General features: G+C 38.2%; 1 protein-coding gene across 3 annotated transcripts; it reads left to right on the top strand.

Annotated features, from left to right (window-relative positions):
- Positions 1 to 135: 135 nt before the first annotated feature.
- ptk2bb (protein tyrosine kinase 2 beta, b) lies at positions 136 to 27,890 on the top strand. 3 transcript variants are annotated; one of them, XM_088089120.1, is made up of 31 exons: positions 136 to 275; positions 8,692 to 8,927; positions 9,312 to 9,490; positions 9,644 to 9,731; positions 10,512 to 10,591; positions 11,680 to 11,742; positions 11,960 to 12,014; positions 12,118 to 12,258; positions 12,370 to 12,444; positions 12,898 to 12,999; positions 13,334 to 13,451; positions 13,588 to 13,627; positions 13,860 to 13,894; positions 14,020 to 14,064; positions 14,156 to 14,253; positions 15,323 to 15,404; positions 15,499 to 15,599; positions 15,783 to 15,898; positions 17,560 to 17,660; positions 17,820 to 17,909; positions 18,849 to 19,053; positions 19,705 to 19,813; positions 19,926 to 19,985; positions 20,085 to 20,207; positions 21,264 to 21,416; positions 21,648 to 21,683; positions 22,881 to 22,905; positions 23,043 to 23,077; positions 23,333 to 23,467; positions 23,620 to 23,700; positions 24,875 to 27,890. In XM_088089120.1, the coding sequence occupies exons 2-31, from the start codon at positions 8,730 to 8,732 to the stop codon at positions 25,088 to 25,090; spliced, it is 2,985 nt and encodes a 994-aa protein (XP_087945246.1). In that variant the 5' UTR covers positions 136 to 275; positions 8,692 to 8,729; the 3' UTR covers positions 25,091 to 27,890. The 3 variants fall into 3 exon arrangements, with proteins under 3 accessions (XP_087945246.1, XP_087945244.1, XP_087945245.1); XM_088089118.1 differs by having other exon boundaries at positions 21,264 to 21,683; XM_088089119.1 differs by lacking the exon at positions 136 to 275 and adding an exon at positions 5,462 to 5,563 and having other exon boundaries at positions 21,264 to 21,683.

The following is a 27,890-nucleotide window of genomic DNA, read 5'->3' as shown; positions in this document are numbered from 1 at the left end:
TATATATGTCTATTAGAGTCAGAAGCTCTCAGACAATAAACAGACTCAATTTTTACTTAAAAAAAAACTCTGGAAAACTACAAGGCAATCCGCCATATTCCTAGAAAATAAGGCTCGTGAAATGAGGAAGTGAGCCCACCTCACCGTGGAGGTGCATAGGTGAGGGAGTGGCTACCTGCTCGGTAACAGACAAACTGTCAGGCCTGCAGAGACTCTCCGTGAGGAATAACACTCTCTGTCAAGCTTTTATTCCTAAAGGATTAAACCAGAATCAGGTAAGACACACGATTATGAAATGTTTACGTTTATGTCAGATCAGAGATGACCAGTTTCAGCCGAGGTGAGCTGAAAAAGTCAATGCAGCTAATACAAGTGCTGGCAGCAGGCCCACATTTATGGAGGTTAACGAAATAAACATACAGAGCTGTATTTAAACCATCATGATATCCTAAAAGTGAAGATTAACTGTTTAACTGGTTACAAACAACATGTTTTATTCCTTTTAAATAGATTTGTATTCTCGGAGGGACCATGCAAAATGTCAAACTTGGCTTCAGTGCTTGAATAATTGTATTTTTTAAGGTAATGACATTGATTATAACGGCACAATGTGAAGTACAAGCTGCCATTTCTCCCCAGAGAGAGAAAGGTTTGTTCATTATCACAGCAAGTCTGTGCAGGTGAAGGAGCAGCAGCCACATTCCAGCGCCTGGGGTCATGACGGAGGTGTGCAGACCCTCAGCAGGCTGCTCTGTTCAGGGAGCAGGCCTGTCTCAAGACCTGCCTGTGTTGACAAGCACCTAACAGGATCAGAGGCGTCACTGTAACTAAAGCGCACACTCAAAAAAAAAGTTCACGCTGTTTAATTCAGTGATTTGTCAACAATGCACAGATTTCCAGTTGATATACATGATCAAAAACATTGTTTTCTCAAATTTGCTTTTGTAGAGAAAATACAGGCTGATAAAAAATACACCTCAGTTGGTTGGCAGTAGGGTTTAATGTAATTTCTGGGAGTTTTCCGCTGACAGTTTTCCCATAATGCCCACTGACACCATCTGATGACACTTGTTGATGGAATGGGTATTAATACAGTCAGATGTGCGTGTCTTGACAGATATCTTACATTTCACCACTGTGAAGTTTACTCAGAGAGACAGGCGAAGGTTGAACCTGAGGAGGAACTAATGCCCAACTTAAAAACATCTAATAACAACATATCTGCCCAAAGTTTTTTTTTTTTTTTTTTTTTAAGAAGTACATAATATTAAAAACATCTTGATTCCTTGTCTAAAGAGATTGTGACCCAGATATTTACTGAGTGGGATGATTCACAGTTGAAAGTCTGTCATTGTTCTCATGTGGACAAACTATGTAATGGGGACACTGTCTCTGATTTACTCAAGCCTTGTTTGATTATTTTCTCATTTGTTATCGATGTTGATCATGCATTTGGTATGTGTGTGCTTGTGTCTGTGAGTGTGTTTAACCGTTTTTGATAGCATGCCCAAAAACTGCTGAGGTTGCGATGTTTCCAAATTGTTGCAAAACCTGTTTTTTGACTGTTTTATACCGTCATTGACTGCTGACGCCTTCACTCTTTACAAGGGCTGAAAATTTTCCAAATCAGCTCAGCTAAAAACAAAAAGTCTTACCATCTGTTGAAGGAGACATTTTGGATTTTGTCATGGTTCCAGAATTGACAACCGTCGAAAAGTTTGGTCTCATTTTGAACCGCAGCGTCTTCAGATTAATTTCATACATGATTCAGCTTTGATCCACTACAGTAAGTTACGTTACAGTTTTGTTTTTTTCTCGTGACTATAAGGGAGCATAGAGGGACAATTACAAAGCTGCAGCTCATTCTAGCTGCTGAATCGGGGCTGCCTGGGTGCTTTTTTCTAGTTTAGTCTTTCAAATGTCAAAAAATATTGAAACAAAATCAAATTTGCAATAGCTGTGACAACAAATGCACATGCATCCATTGCAGTCATGCACATACACTTTTTAAATTGGCCAATGAGCTGTCCTTTGGCTTGATATTTCCACAAAATTTTGTCTGTGAATTCATCTGGAACTTGCCTTTTTGTTCTCAGCCATCCCCATTACCACCACACCCGTCCCTCTCTTTAGCCAGGTGGCATGAACGCAAACGCACATCTTCGCACACTTGACCTCCATACTTAAAGACGGTCTCCTTGGGCAAAAACTGTGGCAGCTAAAAACTGGGGAATTTTTTGTGGACCAACCAAAAACAAGCCAACAGAGTGAGCTATAGAGCTGCCGGTTGGAGTTAACCCTCTGAAACCTGGATCAGCAATAGTTTTCCTGTGCTGCAGTCAGACGCCTTTCACAAGCATTTAAATCCTTGAAACATGAGCTATTTGGTTTGATTTAATTTAAAAACACGGGGGAAAGGCAATCAGCAATTTGGCAAGATATGTCTTTGTCTTGCAAAAGAAAGGAGGAGAGAAAATTAATTTTAATTTGAAAAAACAACCACCAAGGGGAGAATGTACAGAAAATGGCACTTATGAATATTATTATGTTACAGAAAGAATCTATATGTCATATTATTATTATTATTATTATTATTTATTTTTCATTTTTTCCCTAGGTCATTTTCTTGTTTATTTCATTTTTTCCTCTTTTTTTCTATTTATCCTTTTTTTAAATGTGATTTTCTTGTAACTTTTCACTAATTTCTTGTTCATTTTTGGGGCATTTCTTGTTAAGTTGCTCATTGTCATCTTTCCATGTTTTGTAAAGAAATCAAACCTATTTCCGTAGGTTTCAACAGGTTCAACAAATGTAAATCACAGTATCCCAAAAATTAAGCAAGAACTCGATACAAAATATCTTGTTTTGTGTGACCAAAGGTCCAAAACCTTATGATTATTTTACTTGACTGATAAAACAGAGAAAACAGAATCTGTACTACGTAAATATGGACTATGTTTTGCATTTTTGCTTAAAAAAATAATTAAATGCTCAATTGATTATGAAAATAGTTGCAGATTCCTCTTCTCTTGGTCCACTATGAATTGACTAATTGTTGCAGCTCCAGACAAACACACAGATATTGTAAAATATCTGTAAGTAAGTTAATATCAGCTGATAGTCCCCTCTGTCTCTCAAGCGCATCCTTGTTGAGGTTTGGCGCTTCTCCGCCTGCTGTTGTGGAATTTAATTCTCATTTGTCACAATCCGTCACCTTGAATCAGTCCCAGTCATTCACCTCTTAGATACTGCACAATTCGAACAAAACACACAAGTTCAGAATCTGAAGAATGGCAGCAGTAAATGCGCAGGAATTACTCCTAATCTTGACAAATGTTTGTGTACTGGATATTCCCCCTGCAGCGTTTGTTGTGGCTGAGTGTTGTCAGAGTTTGTTCACTCCACCTAGGTCTCAGTTTGTGATAAAAATCTCCCTCGGGAATACTTGTTACCATAACAACTCAAGTGCCAGCATGACAGTGTGTGTGAGAGTGGCAACAACAGTGTGTGCCTGGGAAGTGTCGCTTTTGTTCACTTACCTTCACTTTTTTGGAACACATAGAAAAAAGGACTTCATGGCCGTCAGTGATTTTGATTAGTGGCTTTCGTTGTTTAGTGCGGAATATTTGTTGTAATATTTGTGCTCTGTTTGACAAAGAGGACCTATTATTCTTTCCACTATTTTCTGTTATAATGTTACAATTTTTCACAACTATTTTGAAAGGTAAATGTATGTGAAATTAAATCACATGAGCGAAACATCAGGCTTTACTTTGAACACTGTGTTTTCAAAGTTTTTTCCTGCTTTCAAGTCAAGCTTACATCAGCTTGGGACAGATTTTTTTTTGATATGGTCATGCCACTGCAGTTGTTTAGTTTAATCTTGTTTTTTTGCTGTGTGCCCCTTTGTAACAGTCTGTTTCCTCTTTATAAAATCTGAGGTTTTTGTGGCTCTGTGAACACAGTGCAGGCGCAGCTCTCTGTGACTTCTTTTTCCTCGCAGCAGCACCAGTTTGTGACCGGCAGAGCGGATAATAATGTATTAATCTGTTCAGAGCTGATCAGATTGATGGATGCGCGGAGCAGCTGCTGCAAGTAAACGTAAACTTTTAGAACCGGCAGAATGACCGATTAAGTGTGACTTTCAACACGCCTTTCTGTGACGCTCTGCTGCTCCATCTGTGACAACAGTACGCTCTGCACTCCACAGTGTGACAGACACCGTGTCGACACCTTGCGCCCCAGAGCTTTGGTGATGGAGAGACTGTGTGCTTCACAACTTCACCCTCACATAGGGTCATTGCTTCACGTGTGCAGTGAGGGAGCAACACATCCTCAACACACCGGCTGTTACCTGACAGGAAGCCCGGTGTGCATCCGACTGCTTGACAGCAGTTGTGACACTTTGTAGTTTGTAAAGTTAGAAGAAAAACTCAGACAGTTATGCACTGCATTACATTAGTCTGTTGAATTTCGTTGTTGGTCTGAAATGATAAGTGTCCTCATGGAAGATGTTAAAATTCACCTGCCCTGTGCTGCAGGACAGAGCTCTGCTCACAGTGGGGTTACGTTCCGGTGCTGCTCACACCAACGCAGAAATGATGCCACACAGTCAAATTGATAATAACCGTTGGGTAAAACGATCATTCCTGCCACTGTGTGTGTGACAGGCGCAGCAGCCGGATCACAAACACTGACATGACACTTGTCCTCTGCAAAAAAAAAAAAGAAAAAAGAATACCTGAATGCCTAAACTGAAAACCAAATAACCTACCCCATTAACAAATACTGAAATATCTGAATATTTATGTCCAGCCCTAGTTTAAATGAAAATTTTTATCTTTTAATCCAAAATACCTCTTCACAGACTTTCTCTATGAGCCATTGTTTGGGGTTTTGGTGTTTAAGTGTTAAGAATGAAACTAGAAGTCTCACACACTTGTTACCTGAAGTCGACTGGAGGTCACAGAGACTCAACAGTGACACAGAAACACAAAGCTTCACCACAACCAACCAGTGCTATTTATGGTTTCATTCATTTTCCAGATTTTCCTTTTTTTTGACATTGCTGACAAATATTTATGCACAGCAGATTTTGCAAGTCTGTCTGAGCGTTTGCAGCAATCTGTAATGTATATATGTCACTAGGTTGACTCATTGTTTCTTCTGCGCGAGCCAAGGAATGTATCTGTGTAACCACAGCCCGAAATACTTCAACCCATGGATGTGTTTTTTTTCTCTCTCATAAGTAATCTTAAACTTCACCCTCTGCCTCCTCAATCCCCTCTTGTCAGGCCTCCCACACCCAGGTGATGGTGCAACATGCCGGCCATGCTGCGCACTCATCTTCTCTCTCTTTTTCCCTTTCTCTTACTACACACACAGTTACACACAAACACACCCACACACACACAGCCTTGCTGGGGAATTCACGGCCTCAGGCTAACAAAACACAACCCTTTTCAACAGCGGCGGAAAGCCCTGCAGAAACCAACACAGCTCAGCAGACTAACAGCATGGAGCTCGGTTTATGAGAGCTCGTTGTGACGGACGCTGTTGTGAGGTGGGTGAGTGGCAGTCATATCTACCTCGCAGCTAATCGGGGTTGTTTTAAAGTATTTAGCTGACTCTGTGTCCGTTTGTTGAGTCAACATGCCCTCAGATGTTTGATTGACGGGGCAGAATATTAATGTGAGGAGAGTCAGACTCGTGTTTGAGTGCTCAAAGGTGAGAGAGGATTTTCCTGATTTTTTCATTTGATACATCCGTTGTCACCCTTCTCAATGTCAGATGTAACCTGACAAATTGAATCAAAGTTTGGCAGCTGGCTTTCAGCTTTTTCACCCAGTGGAAAGATTTCGGTTGACTGTTTCCAGGTGTGTAGCTGTGGCTGTGATTGTGTCTGCGTTATGAAGTTTTTACTTTGTAACCGTCACCTCTTTTTTTAGAGCTGCTGGAGTTGATTGGAGCAGAATTTCCTTTTGCTGGAATCTATTTTTTATGAGGCGTTAATGTGGTTTCTTGATTATTTTCTTCCCCCTAAAACTTTCAAAACAAACTAAGGCCTTGACAGTTTTTGAAAATAGACATCAATAGACATTGGTCATTGGAGGGGCTTGAATTTATTGTACATTTATTATGTTGATCTGTCTGATCTGTCTGATCTGGCATCTATTGCACGTATGTCCGTCCTGGAGAAGGGAGTCCTCCTCAGTTTCTTTTTCTGAGGTTTCTACAATTGTTTTTCCTGGTAAAGGAGGTTTTTTCGGGGGGGGGGGGGTCCTTATCCACTGTGAGGGTCCAAGGACAGAGTGATGTCATATGTTTTTTGGACTTTATAGATCTAATTGAAAATGACATTGAATTGAAATGACTAATTCTCTGGCTCTTTGGGGCATGCTAAATTGGCCCACAATGAACTTTGACCTGAGTAATCTGCACTTTGGGCTGCCTTTAGAAAAGAAATATTCCGTATAAATAAAATTTGCCTTGTCTTTTGCCTACGGTGGTTAGGCAGCGGTAGGAGTTTTGGACAAACTAATCATAACAAACAACAAAGATCCATATATGACTTGGGAACCCAAAATTCACTACCTTCACTTACATACCCGGACGTTGTAAACTTAATTGTTTTTGGACTGAGTGCATTCCCTGTGGTAAATAATAGACCACCTACCTTGAAGATGGCACATCAGTCTCTTTCAGCGCGATATAGGCTATTTTCTCTTGACACATTTTTGGAAATGCTGCAGATGTACTTTCAAGAGTCGGATAAAAAGATTCACAGCACTCTGATATCTGTTTGTTTGTAAGTGCTAGCACACTGCTTTGCAAACTTAGCACAAAGACTGAAAAAGAGGAATCGACTAGCTTGGCTCTGTCCAAAGATAACGAAATTCACCTACTAGCACTTCCTAAGCTAACTAGCGAATAGAGCTTTGATCGGGCCCAAAAAATCAGGCATGACCTTACATGAACCCGCACAGTCTCTGTTCAAGTGCGACCCAAGCCCCACGAACAGCAGCAGTTTTGGACCTGAGCCTGATAAAAAACCTGAATTTTCTTTCTCTCTTTGCCTCATGATACAGTCCTCCACTCCTGCCAAAGTGGTATTTAAGCATGAGACAGTTCCTAACCATTTCATAAAAAATCTTAAATTTAGCAAGAACCTGACCCAATTCAAACCAGAGGGAACAGTGACAAATAGCAGCCTGACCCCATCCGAACCTGTCAGGTCCGGTCGGGCTCTATCGGGTTCGGGCAAAGAGTCAAAGCTCTACAAGCTATCGAGCTGTACTTGTTGTTTTAGTCTATAACAAAAACAAAAGAGTAAAAATGAACTAACAATGATTCAAAAAGTAGCTGCGCTTGGCTTAGAAATAGTATGTAATGAAATGTAAGTAATGTTTGTGTTCAGGGAGAGTTTTCTTTGTTGATGCTGATGCCTACAAGTCTCCACACTGTCAGAATTTTGCTGTATGAATCACACAGGCCCTCACTTGAAATCACGGTTAGGAAGGAATTTAATCAGCGGATCTCAGAATCAAATGATATGAGTCATTGGCACCACATGACACAAGATCACAGCTTGAATGAAGCTTTGACTGACTGCAGTACTGTGACTAAATTAGTCACAGAACGGTGTGTACTCTTTGCTGGGTATCAGTACTCACTACCTTTAAGGAATTGAATTAATCCAGTACAAAGAAGTATTAAAATATCTCCAGCAAAACCTGAATTTGATCCTTTTTTGATTTATGTGACATGTGAATGGCCCAATGCAACAGCTTCAACGACTCACTGGTGAAGTCAAGCGCAATTTATTTTGTGCAGAGTTAAAAAAAAAAATCTTAAAGTCATTAAATTAATTCGGATTAGATTTTGGTGGTCAAAGGTCAAGGTTAGTGTGACCTTACATTCGTTTCATTCCTGTGAACGCAATATCTCAATAAAATATTCAGGGAGTTTCCTCAAATTTAGCACAAATGTCGACATGTAGACTTAAAGATGAACTGATTAGATATAGGTGGTCAAAGGTCAAGGTCACTGTGACCTTGTCTGTCTCACTCTCGTGAACACTATCTCAACAAGGCCTTGAGGGAATTTTTTCAAATTTGGCACAAACATCAACTTGGACTCGGAGAATGAACTGATTACAGTTTGGTGGTCAAAGGTCAAGGTCATGGTGACCTCACAAAAACATGTTTTTGGCCACAACTCAAGAATTCATACACTTAAACATACACAAATGTCAAATAGCATATAATGATAAAGTTGCATATTTTCTGCAAAAACACTTTTCCTGCCATTATGCAAAGTTATATCTCAGGATCAAATGGGGAGACATTTGGTCAGATACTGAACTGGTGACACTAATTTTCAGTCCCCGCCTTGAAACTGTGCTGATTGTATAGATCTTTCTTGCTGCCGGGGGGAAGTTGTGTGTGAAGTATCCATGTTTTCTCAGACATTGATTTAAACTGTAACTTGACTGGTTCACAGAACATTACAACCACCAGGTGGTAATTTCATTTTATTTTTTTTTTGTGTTAAAGACACATCGTCACTACATTATTCTTTGCTTAACCTCAGCCACAGTCTTTAAAACCGGCACCTTATTGTATTAAACAGGCTTTTCTCTTTCTTGTTTCTAAATCTTAATGGAACTCTTTTTCCTTTGTCTGTCGAAAGGATGTTTTGGATATGATGGTGCCCACCCAGCCGTGACAATGTATGAGGTGATGTCCGGGGACACCCTGGCTTGGAAGGTGCCCAATCCAAGACCCAGCAGCACAGACTCCACCCCCGACTCGCACGTCAGCGGGGAAGGAGGGCCCATCAAGATCCTCAAAGTGTGCTTCTGCACCAACAACACTTTGGGCAAGAACTTCAAGCTGGTGAAATGTGACAGCTCCTGGCAAATAAGGGTGAGAGTTATCCAAAAATCCAGATATGAGAAAGGAGGTGAAGTGTCAGAAGACTGTGATTAAGAGGGGAGTTGTGCTTTTCTGAGATAGTTTTGATAACTTACTGAAGGAGACCTGTAAAAGCTGAAGGTGGTGTTCTGTATTTGGGCCAGAAATCTGTTTTATTTGGCCTCCTTATCATGCAGGGCGGTTTATAAATCCTTTATCAGTTATTCTCTTTAAGTGCACAGCAACAGGCAAAAACAAACGTTCCCAGTGCTTCCTCTCATCATTGCATTTACAGCTTATTTGTTAGGCCTTACATGCAAAGATGATGCAAACATCAATCACAGAGTGCTATAAAACTCTGAAATCTTTTAAAATGGCACATACTGTTTCTCTCAGGCCATCATTCGATCGATTCTGATCAGCGGTCGATTGGGGCCGAACATCGAACACACGGGATGCTACGGTCTCCTGCTGAAGCACCTGAAGTCCGAGGAAATTCACTGGCTGCATCCAGACCTGACTGTCGGGGAGGTGGAGCAAAAATATGAGAGTAATCACGTGGAAGCTGAGTGGAGGTAAAGATCGATTACCTGTGTTTTTGTGTCTGTTTTAATCTTGTAGAGCGATTATTTGAATGCTATCTATTCAGAGAAATGTATAGCATTTTACATGTAAAGCATGGCATTTTAAAAATGTGAGTGGTGTATCTGTTTTCTTTTTGAATGCAGGTATGACCTCCGTATCAGATACGTTCCTGTCAACTTCTTGGAAAAATTCAAAGATGACAGATCAACGTTAATGTATTTTTACCAACAGGTAACAAGCTATAGTGTTTTTTTTGTTTTGAACTATTTGGTTGGTGTTTAATTCATGATTTACAGCCAATGGGTATTTGGCAATAAAAAGTGTTATTTTCATACCACATAAAAGAGCAGCTGTCAGTGTGTCCCGCATTGTAATGACAAAATGAAACATGTTGAGAACCTGAATAGATGACATATAGATTATCAGTATGTAAAATTAGGTCTTGAAGTGACTTCTTTTGAACGCAGGTGAATATTTGGTTGTGTAGAATTTATTAGATGCTGAGAATTTGCTTTACTTGACCTTTGAGTTAATGTTTTTTTTGTTTTGTACAAATCTACATGTAAGTAAATAACTAAATAAACCTTAATTTATATATGACCTTTTGAAACCTGTGCTGTACAAAAATAATTGATACTGCAGTATATATTTACTAATGTAAAACCTTCAGTACCGAAAATAAGGGTTAATGGCATGTGGAAGACATTGAATTCGGCAGAGAAATTTAAGAATCATTTTTAAAAAAACTTCAATTTGATGAAACCTGTCATGCTTCCGACAAAAAATATACAGTTTCTTCACTATCTTGGCTAGTATTGTCAGTATAAAAACTGTCCAAGATGGGAAATGGGAAAATAAAAATAAATCTATGTTAATCTTTATTTTCAGAATCAGAATCAGAATGCTCTTTATTGTCATTTTGCCACCATATCCAAATTATTTATCATATAAAAGTCCAGTATTACTGTAGTATTGATTGGTATATGTGATCTCTGTTTCGTTTGATGACAGGTGCGTAGTGATTACATGCAGCATCACGCCTCTAAGGTCAGTGATGGGATGGCGCTGCAGCTCGGTTGTTTGGAGATCAGGTGAGTCTCTGCAGTCCGCTCATTGTTTATGTGCTTTAACTTTTATTTTATTTTTATTTTACTGAGTTCAGTATTATGGTGACTTGATGGAGCTGGTTAGAGTGATACTGAATAAAATAGAATAGAATAATACATGTGGTAAACAGCATGCTCTGTAGTGAGTTTAATGTGTGTATTTTAGAGAAAATTACCAAAAAATTTGTAAAACCTACAAAAACCCCCCAGAAAATTAGCACAAAAGCCCGAACAAAGTTAAAACAAGGCAAACAAAAAAAGGAAATGAATAAAAAACATCTTAAAAATTCTTTAAATCATTTTAAATATACACTTTTATGATATTATAAATATAGATAAATGTATAATATGAATCTATAAAAAATATAAATAGAGGTTAGTTTTCAAGATTTTTCACTAGCTTTAAATTTTTTTTTACTTATCTCTTGCCAAGTTGCTCTTGGCCTTTTTCCCCATGTTTTCGTAAGAAAACAAACCAATGTGTTCAGGATTAAAAGTAAATACTTGTGAAAGGTGTCCGAATGCAGCACAAGAAAAGTGATGTTGTTCCAGGTTGCAAAGGGTTAAACCCTTTTTAAAATATGAACAATTACATTCTAAGACTGAATGCAATATTATATTATTTTATTTAATATAAAATATCACCATATTTCCCACATTTGGCCAACGGCTGATGTTGCACAGTTTGTCATACGCCAATTCTTCGTTGCAGTTCTTAACCAGTAGTTGTCAACGGCTGCACAGCACAACTCGCTGTGTAAGCTAATGTTTCAGAGCAGCAAAAAATAACTGATATTTGGGAAAAGTGCCGTGTCATCATGGTGTGAAACTAAAGTTTATTAATGAGTTACATGTTACGGGATTGATGCACAGACTTGCATATTTGCAGATACTTTATCGAGCATTTTAGGCAGCATTAAAGGCATTTCACATACCGGTATTGGTATTGGAACAACTATAGTTAATAATTACGTGTAAGTGTGTAAGAGTAGATCATTAAATGAGTCATTGTTTTGGATGAAAAACATTTTTTGTGTATAAATGAATAGTTGCTGAGATATTTTCTTTTTCAGGAGGTTCTACAAAGACATGAATGCAAAAGGTCTTGAGAAAAAGTCCAACTTTGAGCTGCTAGAGTGAGTTTTAAAGTTTCTTTATCTAAGATAAAGATAAGATAATCTTGTAACTTTGGTGACATTTAATTTGTTACTCTGTATTTGTTGATAGTTAGCCCCCAGGTAATGAAAAACTTTTAAAATCCCCCCAACATGTTTTAATCTGGTTGCCTTTTTTTTTATTTTATTTTTTTTTTTAATTACTTCTATTTTTCTAAATTTTTCTTGGCAAATGAAGAAAAGAAGTGGGCCTGGACCTCTTCTTTCCTCGACAGCTGATTAACAGCATGAAGGTAAACTATCTTAACCATGATTTCAGTTCTTCATGACTAGACAGGCACAAATTATTTTTTCCTATTTAAAGGAACATTTTGAATTTCCCTACTTGTGATCCAGTCAAAGCAGCTACGGAAGTTGATCCAGCAAACATTTCAACGGTATGCAACACTCAAGGAGGATGACTGCATGATCAAGTTTTTTGAGACCCTCAAAGACTTCGCCAATTATGATGAGGAGGTCTTCCGGTGTGAACTAGTGGTGAGTAGCCATTATGGTCGTCATTAAATATCATGAGCCCTCAACCTTTATCTACTCTTTTTTCTTTTGCATAATTCTGAAAAATATTTAACCTCTCTCACTTGTCAACAGCAAGGTTGGAGTCTAGCAGTGGAGCTGGTCATCGGCGGGAGGGGGATTCGACAACGCACACAGAAGAATTCAGCAGTAAGTGTGGTTGAGATTCAGGGAACTTAGAGGGCTTTGGCCTTTACTCATTTAGTACATTGTGTTGTGTTATATATCTAATCTATATAGTCTATTTTCAGGACTTTTGTTAAAGGAATTAGGGTCCTGGTTAGATGGTAATTGAGATTCATCAGTGTCAGGACTGCGAACATGAAGTCAAAGCCAGCAGCCGGTCAGTTTAGCTCATTATAAAGACAAGACACACGGCGAAACATATCCTGGCTCTGTCCAAAGGAAACAAAATCCACCTTTAAAGCCCATACAGCAGGGTTTCCTTAACTTTTTTTTATTCTGAAAGTTGTATAAATTAAGTCCCCCTGGATTTTTCAACATATTTTGTAAAGAAACTGATCTCTTGCTATCATATGTTTAAAACAGATGAAATTGCTCCCAACATAAATTAATTTGTTGCATTTCCCTTTTTTGCCTCAGCCTGTTTTTCTAGCTGACTTCAAACAGATCAAGAAAATACAATGTTCATCTCTGAGTGACAACAAGGCTCTCATAGACCTCAGCGTAGAGGGGGCCAGACAAGTGAGTACCACAACATCATCTAACTGTTATACAATGTTACTTTGTACAGTGTTAAGTTGGGATGTAAGACACTGGATTTTTTGCCGATGTACGCACGTGTTAACTTTGTCAAAATAAAAATATCAGCTTGCCAGAAATCAACATGTTGGACGATTCCAATATGTCATTTTAAAGCCAATAACTGCTGATGACATGTTAATATTATTATGCATCCTTAGAATCACATCAGCAAAATATAGCAAATAGCAACTAAAATAGCAAAAAAAAAAGTGTTTACTATAGAGAAATCTGACTTGGTAAATGTGCTTCATGCCCCTTTTTTTCTTTCTGATAGTGTCTGTCGATCAATGTGGCCACGATGCCGATGGCTGAGAACATGATGGACCTTATTGATGGCTACTGTCGCTTGGAAAAGGACACAGATGAAAGTGTCATCTACCAACCAAACAAAGGTGTGAACAGCACAGCCACTTTCTCCATGTGGTTAAAGATGTTTTTAAGTGTGGAGGACTTAAAGTTTGTACAGAAGACTTTAAAATTGTATTCTTTGAACTTAACTGTAATAACTGGGACTCTTTTCTATCGTAGAAGCCAACACGCGGCTCGCCCTACCTGAGCTTCCTACAAAGTGAGTAGATTTTGGCAGCTTTACGGCTCTGTATGATTTGTGCCCTCTCTCGGCCTCGGTGTAGCTGCAGAGTCCAAGCTGTTCTAATACCCTTCGGTTATAATATGAAATGAAAAGTTAGAGTTATTGATGAGAGAGGCTGTTTTATCGAATCATTCTGTCAGCGCTCTGTGGAGCCATAAGTTGCAAATTTATGAGCCGGACTTTCACTCATTCTGTCTTCTCTCCGCAGCACCAGAAACAGCAGCTCGCTCAGACACAGCATGGGTGAGCCGACAGTTTTCAAAGTTCTCCATGTTTAATACAACACACAGCATCTTAATGCTTAAAGCATCCAATTTTATCTTAGAATAACAAGTAAAAGCGTGTCTTTCTTCATGTTGTATTTTCAGGGTCAGATATCTATTGTGAGATTCTTGATGAAAGGCCGACGTCAGGTTTGTTGAAAGTTTGTATTCATGTATTTTTTAAAAATAATAATTGTGACTTTACTTTTGAACTTTAATGAACGTGAATCTTGTTCTTCAGTTGTGAAGTACGGGATTGACAGAGGTGACATTGTTCTTGGCAAAATCCTTGGTGAGGGTTTTTTCGGGGAAGTCTACGAAGGAGTTTACAAAAAAGACGTAAGTGTATCCCCTTGTTTAAGTATATCAATAACAACAGCAAAACATTTTTATAACTTTATACTATTATTGTGGGAAACTTGTTGGAAACACATAAATCAATGAAATATATAATTTACCAAGAGCTACAACTGCTGCAGAAAATTATAAAACTTATAAAATAATGGATGTAGCCGCTGTGATGCCACCCACTTTGTTTGTGGATTCATGTTTTGAGCCTTGAGTTTGGCATTTTGGCCATTGCCATGTTGGATACTTGGAGCGAGATGCGACCACATTCGGGCGAGAAGGTGGAGATAAACCTAATGTTAGCTGCAGGCTTGGTCAGCACAGTGCATCTACCACATGGATGTATCAAGAAAACTGGATATAGTGTTGAATTGGGGGCCTTTTTAGCACCCCACTGACTTTGATAAGGATGAAATTATTTAATCTTGACGCTTTACTAAACTTTCTAAATGTTATCAGACTGAATGGATTACATCTTGATTGTGAAACGAGTCATTATTCAAGGTTTGAGTGCTCAAAAAAAAGTATTTATTGATTTACAGATGCCTCTTTCGCTAAGCCAGTGAGAAAAAAAAGTATTTTTGGGCCCCATGCAATCACGTGATGGTGTAATTACACTGTTTTGCCACTACAAACATTGGCCCTGGAGGACTTCTGGGGACCTGATTTACAGCTGTGGTTAACCGTGATAATACCAATTTATGCTGGCTAAAAACATGATTAAAACCATTAAAAGAAAATGTACCTACCAGAAATACTGAATATCTGTCTCATTTAAAGGGTCTTTTAGTACAACCACATTCTAAACAAGACTTTTTAGATGACCGAAACTTTGGTTACGCCTTATGTTTATTTCTGTTGCAGAATTGGGCATTTTAACATGGGGGTCTGTGAGAACTGACGATATTTTGGAGACAGCCTCCAATGGCCATTAGAGGAATTTTATGCCACTTAGGTGTCTAAGCCCTGGAGATTGCAGCTTGCATTAAATATGTAGTTTAAAAAAATATATTAACCTTATTAACTGCATGCAACAAACATTTGTCATTATTGTTAACAGAGTGGCGAAAGGGTTAATGTGGCAGTAAAGACGTGCAAAGACTGCTCACCTGATGTGATGGAGAAGTTCATGAGTGAAGCAGGTAATTTCAAGAAATGTAGTCAAAACAACCAAATAACTGTGACAATAATGAAGACACCAACAAAAAAAAAATGGGAATTGTGTGCGTTTGACAGTAATTATGAAGAACCTCGATCATCAGCACATCGTCAAACTGATCGGAATCATCGAGGAGGATCCTGTGTGGATCGTTATGGAGCTTTATCAGTATGGAGAGGTTAGTGCCGACCTTAATTTCACTGTTTCTGTTGTAGTAAGATCCTTCCGTGCAACTGAACTGAGACTGTCTGAGCAGTTTCATACATGTGTGGTTTTGTTGAGTCATCTTAGCATGAAGGTAAGACAGAGACTTGAAATGAGTGCAGTGAATTTATGAATCACTTTAATGTTGACTTTGCAGCTGGGGAACTACCTAACTCAGAACCAGAAAACACTGACAAACACAACTCTGGTGCTGTTCAGCCTGCAGATCTGCAAAGCTCTTGTCTACCTCGAAGGGGTCAACATGGTACACAGGTGAGAGACTCCTTTTATTTTTGTGTCACTATCCAGAAAGAGGAGATGCTGTTGTTATCTTTTTTGTGCTCTTTCTATCACAGGGAAAATTGCTTACATAGAACATATAGTATCTGCATTTAAATTCAACCCAGTTGCCAGAAAAAATGTTGGCAATGTACTTTTCTGCAAACCACAGACACAATACATTTTATATATAGCGAGTACATTCAAACTTATATGTTTATATAAGGAAAAGATGTTTTTTTTTTTTAACTAAAATACCTCTGTTCAGTGGCTAAAAGTTGTTGGCAAAGCAGCCAGTGACTGAAAAGCCATTTTTGTTGTTTATTGGTCTTAAAACGTGGTCTGCAGCTTGGTAACTATCAGGCCAGCTGTCACACCATACACCATCCCCTTTGACTCCTGATGACAAAGTCAGCTCATATACTTTGTCACTTTAGAAATTTTAATGTGATTAAAATGACAAATGTAACATATCTGTGGTTTGCAGAAATGTAAAATGCTAACATTTTTTGGGACTTTGCTGTTAGATTTTTTCTTCCTGGCTGAAAGAAGATAGATGTAATCATGACTCTGATCAATTTCTTCTATCAGCTGACAAATCCTCTTTAAATTAATGTAAACTAGAGTAAATTTAGCTATTGGGTCCCCTAAAACATTATGCGTCCAACCAAGGCATTATGTGGATGACAAAGTCTTCATTTTGGCAGCACTAAGTCACCATGACCTGCTAACCCGCACTGATTTTGCATGAGGTGTTAATGTTTGCACAGCACATCTTTGCTGGAACTCTCATCATTTACTCAGGCAGGACATTACATAACCTGAATCCTTTGTTACTGTCGTAAGAAAAGAGGAACAACCTGCTATGTTCTGGGCTGATCACAAAAAGTCACACTATGTTCTTGAAATAATTTGGCAAATCTGAGTGTGATTTACTGCACAGTGTTGATTCACAGAGACGGTGAGGAAAAAGTTGAAAGTATTATTGAAATATAGAGCTAGAATAAGAAACCAAAAAGCCAAAGCAGCATCGGAATGTAAAGTAGAGTTATATGAAAATAGGAAACTTTAGTTTAAACCATAAATATTTAAAGAAGGGCACAACATAATAGAAAGTCGATGTGAGATGACAGAAAACACGTCAGGCAGTTGTTTCTGCAGAATCTTATCATCAGGTTTCAGGCAGCAAAGCAGCAACCCAGGATTCAATCTCCTGTGAAGAAAAAAAACATATACAAAGGAAATTACTTTCTGCCTGTGTGGAAAAATGCAAAGATTCCTTCTGAATTATTTCCTGCCAAAACTGTGGCAGCACTGCAGGGATCAAGAGGCTAATTCAGGCCAATAGGAGAAAGCTTAAGGCCATTTAAAACACTCTGCTTGTGTTATTTACATTTTGTCGTCTTCATCTGTACCACCATGAACGTAGGTTTGGTATTTTTCAACCTGGAGCCTATTTTCTCATGTTTTTGTGCAGGAGGAACAACAGTTTTTTAAATTGGTCCAATAATGAATAAGACTGCTGCAGTTGGCTGGCTTATTACTGAAGCAGTTTCAAAAACGTTTCACAAAATCATAAGAAAGTTGGTCAAGGTTTAAAAATACAGTAGTTTGCCTTTAACTTTTCTCTCCGTCTTATTCGTGTTTTGTCACAGAGACATCGCGGTTCGGAACGTGTTGGTCGCCAGTCCGGACTGCGTGAAGCTTGGAGACTTTGGTCTGTCGAGATACATCGAGGATGAAGAATACTACAAAGGTGATAGAGGCACTTTAGGAAAACAAAAGCTGATTTGACTGTTGCAATTTTATCTCAGTCATCTGTTGTGTACATTTTAATGCATATAATAGAAAGACCAGTAAAAAGTGCCGTTCAGAAAATACTGACAACAGAATAAAACGTCTCACTCCTTTGCAGCGTCTGTTACCCGCTTGCCGATCAAGTGGATGGCCCCAGAGTCCATCAACTTCAGACGGTTCACCTCAGCCAGTGATGTGTGGATGTTTGGTGAGCTTGTGATACACTAACACACAGACGGTACGACAGCTCTGTGCAAAGACATAAAGCATGTTCCAGGCACGAGACAGGAAACCACACTAACTCACTTACACACGGAGGGAAGCAGGTGGCTGGTTAATCTTCACCCCAAACAAGCACTGCACGGTTTTATGAGATGGTAAAAATATATTTGATATCAGAACAATGTGGAGTCTCCAAAGTAGTGTAGGCACACAGACGAGCAAACAGGGATGACGAGTCAGAACCCCTTAATATACATTTCTATAGTGTGTACAGGGTCTCCTGATTACATGATTATCAAGTTACAGTATTATGTAATCACCTGTATGTCCACCTGTCTTCAGTCTTTAGCCAAATCAAGGCAGAGCAATTTTATTTCTAAAGCACATTTCATACACAGAGGTAGTTTCAAGGTGCTGTACAGAGAGATTAAAGATGCAAAGAACAATTCAATTCAAAGTGAAATTTGAAAATATCATGAGAGAGATAGAGAAATAGAACAGAAAAAAGCTCTTTAGGTGCTCTTTGTGTGTTTTTACTTCTCTAAAGTGGAGAGAGAGAGGGACTCTGAATAATTACCAAATATTTTATCTTTTCAAGGGATAAAAAGGTAAAAATGGAAACATATAGTATACTTAACTTAACAGAAAGAAATTGGCAAAGCTACTTTGATAGTGTAGCTTTGCAAGCTACCAATGACTTCACACTGGAAGAAGTTAATTCTAGTTTATTTCTCCTTTTTAAAGAGAAATGAAAAACAAATTATGAGCAGCAGAGGGAAAAGGAGAACAAAAACTGACTAGATCAGTAGCATGGCGCGGTCATGAGAAATGGTCAGTATTCGTGTAAATAATAAGGAGCACAAAGGCTCTTTTCTTACGTCTTTGCCATTTTGTTTCTTTGGTTTGTCATTGCATTGCTCGGTAGCTGTATGTGTGTGGGAGATAATGAGCAGAGGACAGCAGCCGTTTTTCTGGCTTGAGAACCGAGACGTGATCAACCAACTGGAGCAGGGAATCAGGCTGCCTAAGCCAGACAACTGCCCTCCTGCCCTCTACTCACTGATGACCCGCTGCTGGTCCTACGATCCCCGAGAGAGACCCACCTTCACTGAGCTGGTCGTCAAAATCAGGTACTTCTTTATTCCTGATAAAAGAGCCGTTCTTGCTAAATGACTGATAGCACAGAATGAAAATAGTTTGAGACCTTTTGATTAAGGCCCAGATACAGTGGATCTACAGTGTTGACCTTTTTGTAATGATTTTCCACTCGGTGTTGATGTATGACAAAATAAAAAAAAAGTGATATAGAAGACGAAACCACTGTGCCATCTTTGGTTAATTTTTAACCCTTTGAAACCTGGAGTGACATCACTTTTTTGTGCTGCTTATGAGATGCATTTCACAAGTATTTAAACCATTGAAACCTAAACAAATTGGTGTAATTTCTTTAAAAAAACACAAGAAAAGAGGCAATGAGCAACTTGGTAAGAAATGTTTCATGTTTTGCAAGAAATTAGTAGATTTAGAAAATTATAAAAAAAAACAGTTTCAATAAAATAACTCATTTGCCTTGGTTTTTTTTTGTTTTTTTACTTTAATTGTTTTGCCTTATTCCCATGTTTTTGAAAGTAAACAAGCCAAATTGCTCAGATCTCAAAGGGTTAAATTGTTTAAGTTAAGATTGGAGATGAGCAGTGCACTTACTTGCAATAACAGCCAGTTAGATGTTTTTGTACCTTGTTTACTGAGGACTGATATAACTTGTGGTCTGAAATCTTCAGTGATGTCCACCACATGGAGAAGGAGCAGGAAGTGGAGAGAGAGCGGGACAGAGGGCGCTCCACAAAACTTTTCGACACGAAGTTCAGCTTTAATGAGCCTCCTCCCAAGGTACACATCCCTGCCACTTTTATCTGTTGTAAAACAGCACATAAATGTTTTTTTTGTTTTAATTTGATGAAATAAAAAGTAATTTTGCTTTACTTTTGAATATTTACTGAAGCCTTCAAGAATGAAACCGGGGCGGTTCGGGAACACGCTCAGTATTGGTCTACATATTCAGGTACAGTAGCTCTGACCCGTTTCCTCCAACATGACGGGCTTTACTTCCAAAATAAAGTTATGTTGTTAATGTATGTATACTTGTGTATCATCTGTGCAGCTGAATGAGGCTTTGTGTGCCAGCTCCCCTGACCTGGCCAGCCCATGTGAGTACCAGTCCCCCGTCGACTCCATGAACACGCTTGCGTTGCCAGCCAGCTCCCCTCGGCGTCGAAGCATGGTGGTAAGAAAGACTCAGCGCTTTGTCAAAAGTCCTGATCTTGTCTGTGTGCTTGTTTGTTTGTCAATTTTCTTACAGTTAATTTTCTGTAATCAAATGTTGAATAAGTGGGAGTTTAAGATGAATGCATGAAGGAATACTTCAACCCCCCCAAATGACCATCATGTATCTTAAATACTCACCCACTGTTACATTGAGTTTGTGAAGAAAATGTTTTTCTTTTCTCCAAAAACCCACAAAATTCTTGATGAATTCACATCATAGAGTTCTGCACTTAACAACAGCAAAACTAAATCAAAACATTTGATTACAAACCCTCAAATACATAGTGCAGTATAATTCAAGCTATACGCTCAGCACCTCCCAAACATACAGCACTCTCTGATGGGGAACTGAACTAAAAGTGAAACTTAATTTTGCTCTCTGCAAAGCCAGACTCCAGTGACAAAAACAGTAATTTGACCTCACTGAACACGTAGCCGCTGGTCTACCTCTGCATCAGTCTGTAGTTTGTTCTCTGTTATTGTGTGACTTTAGTGTTTTTAAAGTTTTAGTTTGTATTTATTAAAGTCACACAGTCATACAAACAAACTACAGACTGCAGTAGACCAGCAGCTCCCATGTCCAGTGAAGTAAAATTACTTTTTTTTCCAGTGGAGTCTGGCTTTGAAGAGAGTACAGGTAAGTTTCACTTTTCGTTCAGTTCACCGTTGGAAAGGGCTCTCTGGGAAGTTATGAGGATAAGACTGGATAAATGAGAATTTAATTATACTGCACAAGTTGTGTGAGAGTTTGTAAACTGATGTTTTGATATAATTTTGCTATCGTTGAACCTGGATGACTTCAATCCAACAAGAATTTTTTTTCCATTTTTGGATTCTTCATTCACCATGTAGACATACGAGGAAAGCAAAGCTGTCTTAATGAATTCATCATAGAACAGCGTGACTAATTTATAACCAAATGGTCATTTTGGGAGGTGAAGTATTCATTAAAGAGACCAGAAAAGACTCTGCGTGGTTTTAATCCATCATTCTTCTGGCACACTTATGTTTCTAGGAGGGCGAGTTTTTCCGTGTGGAACCAAACAGCAGGGCGGACGCCACGCGTATGTGGCAGACGGAGCGACGGCAAATGCAGAACACTCTGCGCCAGCAGAAAGAGCAGATGATGGCGGATGAAAAGTGGCTGGAGAAGGAGGAGAGACTCCTGGTGGGAAACAGAGCATCATTAAGTTTTGTCAACCCCCTCTCTGTGTCTCTGTGTCCCCCCACTCAATTCAACACGGCCCCGGAGGCTTCGTGGAACAAGAGATCATTAAACAATATCAACCCACTCGTTCACTCTCGACGCCCCGCTAGCCTTAAATTGAATGTTCCCCTGATAACAGTTCCAAAGAGGGGGTCCATATTATATAAAGTGAAAGTGCCTGTTCTCTTGCAGGACCCCATGGGACCAGACACTCCTGTCAGTGCAGCGGTAGGTGTCCTCCTATGCAAACTATGATTTCAGAGTCGGTTTATCTTAAAAATCTACTTGGTTTTTGGCAGTGTATCTCAAATTTCTGAGCCCTTTTTGTTTTCTTTGGCAACAAAATCTCCTTTTTCCCATTTGACAAATGAGCAAATGTTATCAGTATGATGCATGATGATGATATTTGAAGTGCAGATTGTGCAATGATTACAAAAACAGCTACAATCACTGACAATTATATTTGAGAAAATATTTGAAACATTTATTTTTTTATCTTTCAAGGGTAACTTTTTTTCCAACCTGAGCCCTTTCTTTCTTGTTTTTTTTTTTTCTGAGGTAACTAAACATTTTTTGAAATTGGTCTGGCATTGAGTGGAACAGGCTGTAATTTAACCACTTTGGGTGTGTTTGCACAGTTTACGTCCTCTTAAAGGGCTTGTTTTTGCCAATGAAAGGCTCAGATTGTTATTATAAGTGTCTGACAAATTTATGGAAATATTTAACCAGAAACAAACCCAAAATATTTATTTCCAAATCGACCAAACTCCATTTAAATAAACAGTAGAAGTAAGAGGCACACAGTAAAAGTCGGCAGAAACAACATAATACTTACAAAAAAACATCTTGGTTAGTCTTTTCACTGTTTCAACAATTACCAGTTCTAGTTTGGATGAAATAAACTCTTAATTCATCCAGTTAGATATGAAAAGATGCTGGTTGTATACACCTTAACATTACATTTTTTTTAAATGGAGTCTGGTGAATTTGGCAATGGCAATTTTTTTAGATGCTTAAACAAAAAGGATCGTACTTTTTACCAATAAAAAGGTCTATTTTTGTTGGGATTTTACATAATGTTGTCAGACACCTATAGTAACAATTTGAGCGTGTCGGTGGCAAAAACAAGCACTTTTTGTGGACGTGACCTGACAAAATAACATTGGAAATTAGGGTCAAGGTTGAAAAATACAGATTCTGTAACCTCTGAAGTTACCCTTTTAATTCCAAACTGCTAAAAAAGGTGTAAAGAGGGAATTTTTAGGGAAAATCAAAATTTTATGACAGAACAGAAGACGTTTTGGCTGCTTTAAATTCTGCTATTTCCCAAAATCACATTTGTGCACTATCATCTGAGGCATCTTGAAAGTCTAGACAGCATTTTTTTCTAGTTCTCATGAAATTTCTCTTTTTCTATTCTTTTAGTCACCTGAAGCTGAAGCAGAGAATGGTAAGTGCTCAAAAGAAATTTACATTTAATTCATTCTGAGTACTATAATCTCTTTTTAAACCCTCCAGCCTTTCTTTTCTCTCTGTCTCTCCCTCTCTCTTTCTGTCTCTCACATTGTTCATCCTTCTTCCCTGCAGCACCTCCAGAGAAACCCCCGCGGCTCACGGCACAGGTAATTATATTGGTCCGTTTTTTGGATCGTAATATTTTTTTAGAAAACTGAAAAGACCATTTAATTTTATTAGCTTTGATTTCTAGATAAAGATCATTTCTAATGAACTCAGCCATCTCAAGAAAGTGAGATTACCCTTTAATTGAAAGGGTATTAGTGCCACCGTGCATTTAAAATCATGCCCAGTGATCCTTTGTGTGAAGTAATCAGGATGAATATATTCATTATTAAAACAGATTATTCCCTCTTACACAGCCCGCACCCACAGCTGAGCTGGACCGCTCTGACGACAAAGTGTACCAGTACGTCATGGACCTGGTCAAAGTTGTCGTCCAGCTCAAGAATGACATCCCAGATGTGCCGCCGGAGAATTATATCACCATTGTGAAGGTGAGACAAATTTCTTTTTTCTTTTTTTTTCACATCAATTTTACAGCTTGTTGCTGCTTTAACTGCAAATTGAAGGTGTGTGAATTGTAATGGAAAACAGCCCTCCTGAGTCACACAGCCGATTAATCCTCAGCATTAATCTCTGCCCACAGTCCGTTGGGATGGCTTTACGAGACCTGATTCGCAGTGTGGATGACATACTGCCCACCTTACACGAGTCTGTCAGGACTGAGGTGAAGTATATTGTCTGCAGCTTGTTTGCTGTGTTTTCTCATCACATTACTCCCTCTGCTTATTGATTTTTTTTCCCCCTTCCAAGCTTGTTTGTCCCTGAAACAAAAAGCGACAGAACTCCTCTTCAGACACAAAGAAGCAAAGAAGAAGCGACAATTTAATGTTTACTTTTACATCAGTTTATCAGTTAGGATACAAATACATTTTAAATTTGCATTTCTTGCTTATTAGAAAAAACACTAGCTGATAATAATAATCAGCCGTTGGTTTGTTTGTGTCATTTTGAAGCCTCGAGTTTGGCATTTTGGCCATAGCCATCTTGTTTTTGTGGAACCAGTAGTAACCATTTTTGGATAAGAGGGTAGAGCTGTGGAGGAGTGAGGGGTGAATCTGATTCTTAAAGGGATACTTTGCCAATGCTAAACTGAAGTAAACTTTGCTCTTTCTCACCAGTGCCCAGATATCCCTCAGTGACAACCAGTCAATCAGTCCATTGACAGAAAATTAGATGCCAACTATTTTGATAAACTTTTCATTTTTTTCTGTATTTTTTAATATTTTTGAGTTTTATTTATTTTTTTGTTCAAATGAGTTTTTGGGTGGGATTTTCCTCCTTTTTCTATTTTTTATTTTGAAGTTTGGGGTATTTTTTTTTTTCCAACTGTTTCTAATTTTTGGGAGTGTTTTTAATATTTTTTTTAGGATCTTAAGTTTTTTAAGGTTTTTTTTTAGTTTTTAATTTGGGGCAATTTTCCCATTTCTTTTTTTTTTTTTTAATATATTTATTTGATTTTGAGTTTGTTTAGGTGTGTTCTTTTGTTTGTGTATGTGTGTGTGCGTGTTTTTCTGCTTTGGATATTTTTTAGTTTTCATACTTTTTCATAATAATACTTACTTTCATATAAGTTTCCTTTTAACAGATTTTTCACAGTGTGGTATTAGTACTTTTACTTACGAGAAACATCTGAATACTTCTTCCAACACTGCATAAAGGACTATATATGTGCAAAATGTGTGGACAAGATCACATGCCCATTTTACAATGCATATGAGTTAAATTAACAAATCCCTGTAACAGTTTCAACTAAAACGTTTATAAGCGTCACAAAGAAATTACCCATGCCTTTTTATCTGGATTACACAATATCATATAGGTGCATTTTATCCCCACAGATCGAGGGCACCCAGAAGCTGCTGAACAACGACATGGCGGAGCTCATCAGCAAAATGCGGCTGGCTCAGCAGAACGCCATCACCTCTTTGAAGGAAGAGTGTAAGAAACAGATGCTGGCTGCAGCTCACACTCTGGCTGTGGACAGCAAGAACATGTTGGATGCTGTGGACCAAGCCAGAGTCAGGGCCAACTTGGCTAAGCCAGTGGGGCCCTAGTGGACTGTAAGTTCTCTTTTCAGTGTCAGGGATCCTACTAGGGCTGGGTTAAAATAATCGATCGAGATCAGTCTTTTAATATGTTCCTTTTCCCAACTACATGTGAAGCTTTCACCCCATTAATTTCACTGGTATTAAACGGCCCCCAGCGTTAAATTATTAAAACTTTTAGTATTGAAAAGCTCCGATGTTAGCAGCTCTTTTATCTGTAACTGCTGAATTACTTTTTAATGTTTCGGCGCAATTTATTGTCATACTGCAACCTCTCCTACCACTGTCACAGGAATAAGATTTAATTCATTGACAATTTAGATTAATTTCCAGTAAGCTATGGAGTTTTTATAGTGACATTGCAGTTTAATATAACAGTTGCTGCTCTAGAAAAAATATTTAGTTAAAAAATATGAAATTCTAATCCTTTTCTTTTTTTATAAATTCCATTTACAATTTACAGCATTAGGTCTCTGAGAATATCTTTCAAAATCAAGCAAAATTGTTAAAATAAGCTTCAATTTGAAAGAAATTGCAAATTGAAACAGGATTCAGGAGATCAGTGTCAACGCCCAGCCCTAGTTCCTACGCAGCATGGAATTTATTTTGTAATTCCCAGGTCTGAATCATTATGGAAAAAGGAAAGAGAGTACGGAAAAACATTCCAGTGTTCCACTATTTTCAAAAATAAAATTCTGAATTTATAGAGTGTATTTCATGCCTTCTGAAGCAGCGCAGCCAAAATGTTCACCACTGTGTGAGTGAGTGCCGACCAGAGCGAGCTAATGTCATTGAAAGCAAGGAGAGAAGTATAATTGCAATAATACAGAACTGCCTCTACGCCTCTCAGCCTGCAAAACAGCTCTGCCCCAAGCGCCTGATAACTGAACCAAATCCAGACACCCACGAACAAATTAGCTTGAACGGAAATGCAGCAATATCTCTGAGTTGCGTATATTCAAAGCATCACAAATTACCAAATATTAAGCTTGTCTGAACAGTTATATGAGTCATGCAGTTATGTAGTCATCAGAAAAGTAAAACAGACTACCGTCTCTGAGTAAAGGCACACACATGCTGCGTGCATTCTCACTGCCATGCACAAAGTGAATAAATAAGGCTGCACAGACGCCATAAAATGAAATTATTTAACTTTCCTCCGATTTTAGCCAGTTGTAGTCAGATGCCAAATATGCTGAAAAATCAACAGATTTGACTCTGGAAAAGAGTAACTTTGAAATGGAACATGTGTAGGAGCCCTGCAGTTTACACACCAAGCTAATGATTCACATCTGTCAGTCAGAAATGACATTTGCACAAAGTTGAGCATTTTTATTGTTATCAAACTGTTTTAATTCGGCCTGTGGCAGTTCTTCATTATACCTGTAAATGTTTCTAGTTGAGTTTAAAAATGTTGTGAAAAACTTTGAAAAAAAAGAAGTGGCTGTGTACTTAACAAGATAGTATGTACACTGAAATTTATGATGGTCTTTTGGCCTCATTTTTACGATGCTGTCATTTCAGACAAACTCACTTTAATGGAAACTGTTCTCATTTGTAATTGGCTAGTTATTGTTTTATACTTAGTTTGGTATTTTTCAACCTTGACCCTGTTTTTCCAATGTTTTTGTGTCAAAGTGACTAATTGAAACATTGAATTTTGAAACTGGTTCAATATTGAGTGAGAATGTTGCAGCCAGCAGCACAAAACAGGCGGCTACATTACCATTGGGCGATTACGCACCGCCAATTTACGTCCATTAAAAGAGCTTGTTTTCTCACTGACAGGCTCCAAATGTTACTCTGAGTATCTGACAACACTACAATGACTACCATCATGTAAGATCCTGTAAGATGTAAGCCAAACCCATCAAATTCCATTTAACTCCATTTTTTATCATTGTAAAATAACAAATTGACAGAAAAAAAACCTCACAGAAGCTGCCTAGGGTTTGTCTTTCCACTGCTCCACCAATCACGAGCTCTGGTTTGGTTAAAATAAACCTTTAATTCACACAATTAGATGAGAAAATATGCTGGGTCTATGCACGCTAAAAATACAATTTATTTAAATGGAGTCTGGTGTGTTCAGCAATGGCGATTTCAGGGCCGTAAAACAAAAAGGATTTTACTCTTTAATAAGAAGGTTTTTCTTTGAACGGATCCTTTCCATAATGTCAGGCACCTATAATAACAATCTGATCCTGACAGTGGCTAAACAGAAGCACTTTATATTGGATTTAACGGTGCCCGAATGACCTGAGTGGTTAACTTGCAGCCTTTTTCACAGCTGCCACCTGCAGCACTCTCGCTCAATACTGAACCAATTCCAAACATTGCTGTTCCCGTTACTCACTTAAACACAACATAGGAAAATTGGGTTGAAAAAAAAAGTTTCCCTTTAATTATCTGCTCAGAAATTATCCTTGTTAATATAAAATCATATGGACGTACAATCAGTTTTACAGCAGAAGAAAGTACTGCAAATACAAACAGAAATAAATGGTTCACTCTCTCAAACCTGTCAACAATAACCAGCGTGAAATGTAAAAAACAAAACTGCCATTAATTGCCATTCCACTGTTATATACTATATATATACATATATATACAGTACAAATCTTAAGTTTGACTATGATGCATTGTGTGAAAATTATGATATGAAGATGACAATGGACATGGATTGTCAGATACGTGTTTGATACTCTTGACAGACAAAAGATTTTTGTATTGTGTTCATTATCAATATTATAAAATATGAAATTCTAGCACGTAAATCAAGTGACATAAAAATAAATATCAACGTCTA

Source organism: Plectropomus leopardus, chromosome 16 (assembly GCF_026936395.1).
Source record: "Plectropomus leopardus strain MGB_pleo_1.0 chromosome 16, ASM2693639v1, whole genome shotgun sequence".
Taxonomy (NCBI): Eukaryota; Metazoa; Chordata; class Actinopteri; order Perciformes; family Serranidae; genus Plectropomus; species Plectropomus leopardus.
Note: the sequence above shows the minus strand (reverse complement) of the source record. Positions and strands in the feature narration are given on the sequence as shown.